Source organism: Bos grunniens, chromosome 5 (assembly GCF_055505025.1).
Source record: "Bos grunniens cultivar Pamir isolate PY7600 chromosome 5, Bosgru_T2T1.0, whole genome shotgun sequence".
Taxonomy (NCBI): Eukaryota; Metazoa; Chordata; class Mammalia; order Artiodactyla; family Bovidae; genus Bos; species Bos grunniens.
Window position 1 is genome coordinate 48074402 of NC_141169.1, and position 12215 is coordinate 48086616.

General features: G+C 37.6%; 1 protein-coding gene across 22 annotated transcripts in view; it reads left to right on the plus strand.

Annotated features, from left to right (window-relative positions):
- Positions 1 to 12215, plus strand: part of GRIP1 (glutamate receptor interacting protein 1) — a 754369-nt gene that overhangs the window by 587776 nt on the left and 154378 nt on the right. For all 22 annotated transcript variants that reach the window (XM_086400127.1, XM_086400138.1, XM_086400118.1 and 19 more), the window contains exons 4-5: positions 1725 to 1870; positions 9472 to 9555. In XM_086400127.1, coding sequence (XP_086256253.1) covers positions 1725 to 1870; positions 9472 to 9555 — 230 coding nt within the window. The remainder of the gene's footprint in view (positions 1 to 1724; positions 1871 to 9471; positions 9556 to 12215) is intronic.

A 12215-nucleotide genomic window follows, 5' to 3' on the forward strand; every position in this document is an offset into this window, starting at 1 on the left:
ATCTGCAGTACTGTTTGTAAAACCAAGTTGATATCAACACAAGCAACTTAATCTCCTTCCTTCAGGGTTTGTGGGGGGTTTTTTTTGCATTTTTTAAAAAGTTGAAGTATAGTTAATTTAAAATGTGTTAATTTCTGCTGTACATCAAACTGATTCAGTTATACATATTAATATATATACAGGGCTTCCCGGGTGGCTCAGTAGTAAAGAATCTGCCTGCCAATGCAGGAGTCACAAGAGATATGGGTTCAATCCCTGAATCGGGAAGATCCCCTAGAGAAGGAAATGGCAACCTGCTCCAGTATACTTACCTGGAAATTTTCATGGACAGAGGAACCTGGTGGGCTACAGTCCATGGGGTCACAAGGAGTCAGACGTGACTGAGCACACACACACACATACACACACACATATATATGTATTATTTTTATATTATTTTCCAATATGGTTTTTAAGAGATTTCTTTCCACCATAGCCTCCTTTAATTTTTAACAGTCATAGCCAATTCGTGATGCTGGAACTTCGTGTGTCTCCAAGGTTTCTTTGTATGTAACCCCTAAAGCAAGCATGACTGGCAAGGGAGGGGGTGAGAATGTCATTCACACATGTATTGATCTTATAATTAAAAGTAACACTCTGCCAGTTAGAGTGAGTATTATTGATCACCAAATATTTATTGTTTAAGCCACTACCATTTCACAGGTAGTAAACCAAAATAAGTCAAGATAAGATACCTGCCCTTAGGGGGTTTATAATCTATTAAGGGAAATAGGGTATTAAAAAAAAAACATGAAAAGTTTGGAAGCAATAATCACATTGTGTAATAGTAAAAAGCAACAACATAAGAGTTGTCACAGTGCATGAGACAATTAAGTTGCCAAATAAGTGTCAGTCAGTAAACCTGGGTTAAGAGTGACCATGTGTACTCTAGAGAGGATTATGGAGGTTCTGAAGAGAGAATGACTGGAGCTGGGCTAATGTAAAACAAGTGAATTCATTCTTTTTATTTGGGAGAACATATTATTGAATTAAGTCCTATCATTGGTCTTGCTGCCTGCTCTTGGTTTAGAAGTAGAGTTTGACTAAACGCCCCAAAGTAGCCACAGTTCTATTATGATGGTGAGGAGAGAGGAGTCTGTTACTGAATTCCCGTGCCTTCGTTGTAATTTCTTCTTCACTGATACTTTTTGAAATCAGTCCTGCTATAAGTAATAAATAGCAAAATAAAATGAGCTTCTATATGGCCCTGGACATACTTCTAGTGAAGATACCGAAAGTGGTGAAATGTCCAAAAGGCAAGCAGCAACACTGAAAGGGAATAAGAATGGAAAACTTCTAGTGTGTCCAGGATACAGATAATCTGCCCCAGGAGAACCAACTGTTTAGGGGCAGAGCAACTACAGGTAGTTTTCTCTTTATTTCACTTTTTGATGCTCTTTAAAAATAAAAGAGGTAAAGGCTTGGGGAAAAAAATCAGAGATAGCAGCAGATGCAGTAGAGGACTTGGAAAGCATATAGTCAGCGTGAGTGAGAGGGATCCCTGAGCGTCTCATCCACCCTCAGCTGCACTCCTGCCCTTAGGAACCAGCCGCATCCTAGGAGGCAGGGACCCTGCTGTGTCAGCCTTCTGGGCTTGTATGTTTATCCATGATAGCAAAGTGGGAAATATGATCAGACTGGCCCATGGGGATGAGAGCTCTACTAAGTGACTCTTTGTTTTGCAGAAGTGATCAGTTGGATGTGGGTGACTACATCAAAGCAGTGAATGGCATCAACCTGGCCAAATTCCGCCACGATGAGATCATCAGCTTGCTGAAGAATGTCGGGGAAAGAGTAGTTCTGGAGGTGGAATATGAGCTGCCGCCAGTCTGTAAGTCATCAACGGCCAGAGGCAGAACAGCTGCACCATGTTTTTGCTTCAAACTCTTGGTTCTCCTTTTTTTTTTTTTTTCCCCTCTTTTGCCATCGTTGTCTTATTACAGGAACAGCAGAGCATACTTTCTTAATATTTAAAAAATTATCTGAATTTCTATTGCCTACTCTGGAAGAATGTAAAAGAGCATAAATGATGATAAAATTATCTAGGACTCGTGTTTCATTAAAGCCATCTGTGAACATCAGAGCTGAACTTTAGTTCAAATAGACAGTCAATTTCTAGCTCCAGTTTTTACTAGCTGCATGCCTTTGAAAAAGTTACTTAAGCTTCTTTTGTTTCACTTTGCACATCTGAAAAATGGGGATGATATTAGTAACCTATGATACTACTCATGGTTACTACATAACAGATCTCATGGATCTGTTATGAGGATTAAATGAGTTAGCGTTTGTAAAGCATTCAGGACAGTACCTGGCAATATAAAAATGTTTGGTAAATAATACATATACAAATCAATCAAAACTATAAGGTAGGCATTATTATCATTATTATTCTCATTTTACAGATGCTTAAGTTAAGTACGTTTTCCCAAATTAGTAGGCACCGAAGTCAGAGCTTTGCTCTTCTGTACTACTGAGAACTGAGATTGATTATTCTTCATAACTGGTGATAATTTATTTGTTTAGTGATGACTTATTGAGCATTACCGTGCTCCAGCCTGTCCCCCAATGAATGTCAGTAGAATTTACACTCTAGGAGGGACTTCCCTGGTGCTGCAGATGGTAAAGAATCTGCCTCAGTGCAGGAGACTGAGGTTCCATCCCTGGGTTGGGAAGATCCTCTGGAGGAGGAAATGGCAGCTAACTCTAGTATTCTTGCCTGGAGAATTCCATGGACAGAGGAGTCTGGCAAGCCCCAGTCCATGGGATCGCGAAGAGTCAAAAACGACTGAAGAGACTAGCACTACTACTACTACTAGAGGAAGACAGAAAATAAAATAAATATAATAAATATATAAATATTTATAATATTTATATTATATTTATAATATATATATTATATAAATATAATTTATATATAATTATATTTATAATATTTATAAATAAATATATAAAATAAATATAATAAATAAGTTAATTACAACTGATCCTTGAACAATGAGGGGTTAGAAGTGCCAGTCCTCCTTGCAGTTGAAAATCAATGCACAACTTGTATTTGAGCCTCCATATATATGATTCCTCCAAAACCAAGGTTCTTCCATATCCTAGATTCAACCAACCAGGTATAGTGCAGTACTATAGGATTTACTATTGAAAAAATCCACAGGTACATGGACCCACACTGTTCAAACCATGTTGTTCAAGGATCAGCTGTATGTAGTATGAATGTTATGGGTCATGAATGCTGTCGGGGAAAAAAATAAAGCAAGGAGAAGGGTTGGGAGTGTGGGCGGGGAGTGTCATTGGCAATGTGAAGTAGAGTGGTTAGGAACAGTTTCATTGAGAAAGTGATATTAATCGGTGACTTGAAGGAGGTGAGGAAATTAGCTATATGGTTTTCTGAGTTAAAAGAGTTCCAGGAAGAAGAAAATGCCAGTGCTAAAATCAAAAGACAGGAATAATCTGGCCTTTTGTTTGGCCAGATTAGAATAATAATCTGGCCAATAATCTGGCCTAGTTCTAGAAACATAAAGGAGGACAGTATGGCTGGAACAGAGTAAGCATGAAGAGAAGTGGGGGAGGTGGTAAGAAGTGTAAAGGATAGCGCATCCATGTAGGCCAACGGAGGGACCTTAAGTGTTGCTCTGAATGATGAAGGAAAGCATTGTATGGTTTGGGCAGAGGAGTGACATGATCTGATTAACGTTTTCAAAGGCTCCTCTGGCTGCTGTGTTGAGAATAGGCTGCGAGTCAAAGGTAGAAGCTTGGGAGACCATTTGGAGGACTATTGCAGTGATCCAGGTGAAGGTGATGGGCGAAATGGAGAAAAGCACTCATATTCCCCAGCTATTTTGAAGACAGAACCAACAGGATTTCCTGATGAATTTAATGTGGGTTATGCAGAAAGAGGGGGCTTCTCTGGTAGCTCAGCTGGTAAAGAATCTGCCTGCAATGCAGGAGACCCTGGTTCAACCCCTAGGCTGGGAAGATCCCCTGTATTCTTGCCTGGAGAATCCCCATGGACAGAGAAGCCTGGTGGGCTATAGTCCATGGGGTCACAAAGAGTCAGACATGACTGAGCACCTGCAGAAAGAGAAAAGTCAAGGACCATCAGAAGGTTTTAAGCCTGAGCAACTGGAAGGATGAAGTTGCCATTAATGGGGGTGGATAAGAATGTGGACAGAGCTGACTTGTGAGAAGATCAGAAGTTTATTGCTGGAGGAAATTGCCTTGTGGTCCAGCGATTAGGCATCTGTGCTTCCAATGCAGGATGTCCAGGTTCGATACCTGACTGGGGAAACTCAGATTGCACAAGCTGTGCAGCGTGGCCAAATTAAATAAATAAAATTAAAAAAAATTTTTTTAAGAAGTTCATTGTTTAAAATACTACAGTTGAGGTGCCTATTTGACATGCTAAGAGAAAATGTCAAGAAAATGTTGAAGATACAGTTTGGCATTTGTGAGAAAGATCTAGAGTTGAAAAGTAAATTTAAGAGTAATGGGACTAGAGATGATGTTTGAGACTTTGGGATTAGGAGATAGCACTCAGAGAGTGAATGTATAATACATACCAATCATGAGTTCTTATTCTTAACATAAAATCTAACACCGAAAATCTCATGGTGATTTTATAACAAAATCAATTGGAATCTGAGTTCTAAAACTTTGCTACAGTGTTTTTATTTTCAGTAAGAGCCGGCAGTAAAATAGAGTGTTGAGAGCTAGCACTGTGTCACTAGCTAAGTGTCAGTTTTGTCCCTTTCTAGCTTTGTGACTTTGGGGAAATTATTAATAAGTTCTCTGAGCTATAGGTTTCTCAGCTACAAAATGACTGTAATGGATGTAGAATTTTTGTAAGATTTCAAGGCTGTAACCATGTATTTAGATCATAAGCACAGACTCCGTAAGCCATAGTGTATCTTAGCCATATTACTATTATTATTGTTGTTGTTATTGTTATTACACTGAAAGTACTATGTTTCTTGAACTTAAAGTCAGTTTTTTTGAAATCACTATCTTACACCACTGCCTAGGAGTTAAGAGGAGTCAAATATCTAGAGTTAATGCTCTTTGATTAAGCATTTTTATTCCACTGTGTACATACATATTCAATAAAACACAACCTGTTCCTAAGAGGAACTCTTAGTATTGCTCTCAGGGTAAGGCAGTTGTGGAGATTTGTTGAGCATTTTGGGTTGTCCAGAGCTAGGGACTTCACAGTAGATTAGAAGGCATTTATGCAGGTCCAGGAGGAAGACTAACATCCCAGGCATAGGGTATGGCAAGGAAGTATGAAGATAGTGCAGTTCACAGGTTGAATCTCCAGTTTGGAATTACTGGAACACAAAAGGAAAGAGAGGGCCTCAGAGGGACGAGGTCAGTGAGGTAAACATGTCAGTGAGGTAAACAAAGTGAAGGAGGGCCTTGTAAGCCGTGAATGGTGGGCAATCAGGAGCCTTTTTTTTTAAAGGTTTTAAAGGCCAAGGAGCAGCATCCTCAGATCAGAGTTTTGGTTTTGGTTTATTCTTATGTTTTGGCTATGCCACACAGCACGTGGGATCTTAGTTTCCCAACCAGGTATCAAACCCATGCCCCCAGCAGTGGAGGCATGGAGCCTTAACCACTGGACCACCAGGGAAGCCCCCCAGATCAGAGTTTTTAGACTTATTTTAAGAGATCAAATGGAAGCTATAAGCCCCCAGGCTGTTACAGTTTTCCAAAAGAGAGGTAATACTCTGAATAAATATAGCATTAATAGAGTTAAAGAGGAGAGGGTGGACATCAGAGATATCCAGGGGTTAAAACCTCTCCTGACTTGGTGATTATACCTGCCTTTTCTCCCTCACACAATAAAGCTGATGGAAAAAGAGAAAATATTTTTAAACACAAAAGTGTGAAGTTTTTAGTAGAAATCAGATAGCAGAGGTCTATTCGCCAAGGATTATCTCTGTCTCTTTCTATTATGTTTAGATAAATTAATAAGATCTTTGCGTTCAGGGAGATCGAAGGGATTAATAAGCCTCCCTTTCACTGAGCTCAGACAGTTAGAGCAGGCACAAGCCAGACCCCAGGGAGAGAGCTGCCTGCTGAAAGATAGGCCACCCAAGGCCAAGACTGTAACTCTCTCAAGAATCACAGCAATCTGAGACTTAGCCAGCCCCATAGTCCAGCAGGAATTGGAGAAAGATCTGTATGAGAGAGAGTGTGTGTGTGTGTGTGTGTGTGTGTGTGTGTGTATGAGAGAGAGGGAGAAAGACAGAAAGTGGTGCAGAGAGACAGAGAGCAGATAGAAGGAAAATGGAACTGTGACCCTGGGTAAGCAACTCCCCTTTTCTGATACTCAGTTTCTTAATGACAATGAAATAGTCGACTTCCGTGAGCTTAGCATTCTTTTCGACTCTAGAATTATGTGGTATTTCGAGACTGTATTTAGAGAGCATGTTACCAGACTGTATCTTGGGCATTTGTATGTTCAAAGTTGGTCTAGAGGAGTGCCTTCACATTTTTTGTTCCCATAACCCTTAAAGAATTTTGAAATATTACCTAATTCTCATCCACTTTTTAGTTAACACCTAAAATTCTTTATGATAAGCTTTAGTAGTTAGACAGCATATAATTTTGGCATGAGGTTTATTTCACTCACTTAGTAGTTAGACAGCATATAATTTTGGCATGAGGTTTATTTTATACATCTTTAAATACCATTTCCATTCAAATCTTAAAGCTACAGATTTACCTCATTTGTTTTATGAAAAATGTCTGCCATGGAATTTTATTGTCAAAGGCAGTCCTCGCTGCTAAATCATCAGCTAAATCAGGCTAGCTTTTTATCAGAAGTCTTTCCATAATTCAAGTAAATGTGTTAAGGTATGTCCCTGTGACAGCCTGATTACTTCTCATGTCTAATTCTAAGAGAGATAGAAAGACTATAGATGATGATGACAATGGTGATGATGATGATATGGTTGGGGGGACAGGGGGTCATCCCAGGTCTTCTCCACATGGTTCATTAGGGGATGTAGTCTGAGGGAATATCAGCTACCCAAGGGAAGCTCTTCCTGTGCCAGTTGCAGAAGGAAAACAAGACAAGCCTAACCACAGGAGCACATTTGCAGATTCTGCTCACATCCCCTAACACCCCATAGGCCAAAGCAAGTTAGCTATGCATAACCAACGTAATGAGGTAGGAAGGTGCACAACTCCTGTTCTCCTATAGGTATAGGTGTTGGGGAGGTGGGGGAGTAGTATATAATTTAGAAAAACTAAACCTACCATAATAAAATAGAGTGTCACTTTATGATATAGAAATACATACATATGCACATATAGAAACAAGGGGCATCAGAACAACTAAAATACTGAGGAGTAGTGTTGTTGCATTATAAAATTGGTTCTACCTCGGCCTTTTATGTACTCAGTTTGATTCTTTGGGTAAGCCCCTTGATTGGATCTCTGCGTCCATACACACACGTGAAGTTATGAATAGAATTCACATGGCCAAACCGGATGTCTGGTGCTGAATATGAAACCTCAGTCACAAAGAGCCAGTCACACAAATATAAATTATAAAGACCAAATCTATTTCATTAAGTATATTAAAATGTAGTGAGGAGTCCCATTTTTCTTTGCCCATGATGAAGAGCAATAGTGTGGATAATCTAAAGCTGTAGATAATCCCTAAAGTCTTTATATTGACTTTAGATTTGGTTGTAAGATTTTGTGGTCAGTAAGATTTACTTCAAGCAAAATTAAAATTACAATGCTTTGCTTCCCCAGAACAGACATTCAGCCAACAAGGACAGGTGGCCCAGAATTAGAATTTGGTTGTATATAATTGAAAGTTGATTTAATGATTAAATTAAATACAATCTGTAAACCACTTTCAGAGTTTCTGGCACACAGAAAACATTCCATAGATGCTCATTAATTATTTCTCCCTGTATCTTTTCCTTAATAGGAACAGAAAGATCATGTTCTTAACCAATTTCTTCAAGTGGCTTGTTGGGTCATGGAAATAAGAAAACATTCGGTTTGAACTCAGTTTTTTTTTTTTATTTAATTAAAACTGTATCTCAATTCTTTTGAATATTTGTATGCACTGCTCCTAGCTGATTAGAATAAACTGAAATCCCCCTGATAGCAAGAATATGACATTTAATTAAATCAGCAGTATACCAAAGCATTTTGTTCAGCTGTAGATTTATATTGCTTTTGAGCAAATCCAAGTTCTTATTGTACTTTGTTCCAGCTGCATGTGTCCAGTTTTGTGACTTTACCTGTGTGCTGTTCATAATGGTGTCCACTCCTTTAAGGATTCATAATTTATGATAATTAAAAAGTAATTGTAATTAATGCTTCATTAAAATTATTTTTTACTCCTATGAGTGGAAAGAAATGTTCTTTTCAAAGATGCCTTTAAATTTTGTCTATAAGTTTCTTGTTGATAGTGGAGTGGGGAGCCATTCCCTTCTCCAGAGGTTATTCCTGACCCAGGGATCAAACTGAGTTCTCCTGCGTTGCAGATGGACTCTTTATCTTCTGAGCCACCAGGGAAGCTCATAATATAACTTATCTCCTCATACTGTGTATAATGTAATTAGAGATAGCAACTTGGCAATGTAATTTCATTTTGAGAAATGAGAGCAATAACCAGGCAAACATAACCTGAGCATGATGGTATCAAGTAAAATTAAGTAGATCTTTATTTTATTAGTTAGTAGTAATATTTTGAATGTACTTCAAATTTCTTTTACTCTCCAAGTTTCATTTGGGTTGTTGATGTCTTTGTTTAATTGCTATGCATCATGTCAGAAAATCAATTTGCATCAGCTTAACCTATTAATGGCAATCTGAGAGTAATACTTTTCTTCTTGTGCTAGCTACAAAAAAGATAATTATTAGTTACTCAAGAACAGTTATATTTTATGAGTGTTATCCAGTTGTCATCATCAATTAGAATGATACTCAGATGTGTTCTTTCTATAAAACTTTGTAAGTAATAAAAAGGAAAAAATAAAATAAAACAATTATTTTGTAAGTTTTACAAAAATTGTGTATAACTTTTGCATAATACAAAGGGAAAACAATTCTATTTATCACATGAAGATTGTCTCTCTTGTTATATAGAGTTTTAACAATGTGAATATTATGCTCTAAAAACTGGCTACACAGGAGGAAAGGAAGTATCTCTGGTTTTGATTCCACCTGGACCTTAATTATATAAGTCATTTATACAGACAACTATTTTATGATATTTGTATGTCATTCCAATTTTTTTCTAATATTTTCTTTAAAAACAGATTTTTTAACTGTTTAATTACGCAATAAGAATTATTTGCAACAAGAAATCTCTACTGTTTTATTCCCATCAAAAAAAAAATCTAGAAATGTTATTATGAAATAAGACTTATTTCCCTCTCTTTTTCCTGTTTTTAGCTGTTCAAGGATCGAGTGTTATTTTCCGAACGGTGGAAGTCACGTTACACAAAGAAGGAAATACCTTTGGTTTTGTAATACGAGGTAGGTGGCAGTTAGAAAATAGAACCATCAGATACTCTTGGAGAATTTGTCATTGAACTGTTGGGAGTAAACTAGAAAGTCATTTCAAAAAAACTGATGTTTTCAGTGCCTGAAGTCACCTTATGTCTTCTCTGGTGGCTCAGAAGGCAAAGACTCTGCCTGCAGTGCAGGAGACCCAGGTTTGATCCCTGGGTCAGGGAGATCCCTTGGAGAAGGAGATGGCAACCCACTCCAGTATTCTTGCCTTGGAGAATTCCATGGATAGAGGAGCCTGGTGGGCTACAGTCCATGGAGTCACAAAGATTCAGACACAACTGAGCAACTAATACACACACACAATGTTACCTCATAATTTTGCATCCATTTTTCTTTAAAGAAATAAAGCCATAATTGGGAATCAAAATGGAGTCCAAACGATCTAGCTAATTTATTTCAGTTCATTAATACACAGTAAGAAGTCATTGTTTGTAAACCTTGTCAATTCATAGTCATCCTGCTTTTGTCAACATGTCTTTTGCTTCCCTTACATATTTTTCTGTATCATTTATCATTGAGTCAAAAATGTTGGTGAATATTGCTTGATTTGATTGAATACACTAGGGTTCAGCAACTTTGTTTAAATTATTTTTTCCTAAAATGCACTTTGTTATTGTAGCTTCCTAAAAAGGAATTGCAGATAATCTAATCCCTTGAGCACCTCGGTACATCAGTCCATCTTATTTTTGAATGATATTAATAATAAATATTTCAGGTGAAATTTTGTCCACAGTCTGTCTACAGGACCATTAATTCTGAGCTACAATGCTGGCTTTTAATGTTTTATTTTATTATTAGCAATTTCATCCTTAAAGTCTACGCATGCATTAACAACTCACAATTTCTAGTATGACACTGAGGTTCAATAGGAAACTAGGTAAGCATCAGGAATTTTTTTTAACATTTCCGTATGGTTTTTTTGTTGTTGTTGTTTTTACCTATTACATTTTGTACTTCACCAGCAGCAGAACTCTATCAACATTTTTGACATTAATTAAAATTAACTAACCATCTTAAGAAATAGACATGCCTCAAGGAATGAAAGAGATGTATTCATTATACAAACTTGCCTTAGATGACCAAGTTTTAGGCATAGGTTCAATTCTATGTCAGTCATGTAGCAAATCAATCAAATATTCATTAAGAACATGCCAACATGTCAGCATAGGGCAGAGTCCTGTGAAGTCATGAGACAGAACCCTGAACCACAGGCAATTACAGTCCAGTGAATTTTAAGACATAAGTTGATATAATGCCCAAATGAGTGTTAGAGAAAACAGGCAACTACGACCCCACTCAGTGCTTTAGACCACTAGTTATTATACTTTACTGACCCAGTCCTACATTTAGGTGGAGCCACAAACCCCAAGATCATTTACCTTAACCATTTTCAAATTTCTGTGTAAAAAATTAGATGAATGTAGTGAAAAGTCAGTATACAAGTAATTTTAGCTTGGAGGGTGGTACATTCAAATCTAGTTTTTCAACATAAGTATGAAAGAGAGGTACACTTGAATCACGTGCTTACCAGTCTAATTATTGAAATGCTGCGGTAAAAAAATACTGCTGGTGCAGATATTCATCACTAGTTGCTGTCTGGTTAATCAATAACAAATCAAATTGCTAATGAAAGAGCTAAACCAACAGTAATTTATCATTTAAGAACTAAAAAGAATAGAAGCAATTTCAGTCTGCAGTCACCTCAAGACAACTGATGGTATGATGGTAACAGATGTCCTTCCCACCGTTTGCAGGAATTTCAAATATCTGTGTGTTCATGCTTTGTAAGAGTTTTTAAAATATGAGCCTAAACACCTACCTAGTACATCGTAGGCATTTAATAAATGAAAGAATGGATGAATGATGCCTAGATTTGTGTGGACATCAGACTTTTTGGTATTGTACTGGTTATAAAACCTTAGAAATAATGAGCCAATTTTAGTTTATGTCACTTAGTCATGTCCAACTCTTTGTGGCCCCATGGACTGTAGCCCACCAGGCTCCTCTGTCCATGGGGATTCTCCAGGCAAGAATACTGGAGTGCATAGCCATTCTCTTCTCCAGGGATCTTCCCGACCCAGGTATCAAACCCAGGTTCTCCTGCATTGCAGGCAGATTCTTTACTGTCTGAGCCACTAGGGAAGCCTTTTAGTTTATGAGTACCAGATTTTTGTAGGTTTTAATAACTCCCTTAGTACATTGGTTGAACACAAAAATTTGTCAAATTTTACAAAATTTTTTATGAGCATAAATAAAGAACTTATATTTGAAACCAATTTGAGGTCCATCTGGAGGGTCTTCCATGCTCAAAAGGTGGCCAGTACCCATCCCTTAAGAGTTATTGGTTAATCACAAAGAGAGTTGCAGAATGAAAAAGCACTGTGGATAAATGCTATCCTGGCAGATAAAACATTATGGCATAGGAGGGATATGAGCTTAACTTAGATCAATGGGGAATACCAGGACATTTCAAGAAGGAAGGACAGCAAGATATTGCAGATGAAGCATGTTCATTTAGTGCTAGAGAATTTCTTCTTACTCACCTAGGATGGGTCTTTTAACAGTAAGCCAGGCCTTTAGCTGATGAATTGAATTACCTTTCTCACGCTGTATGTCACAATTCA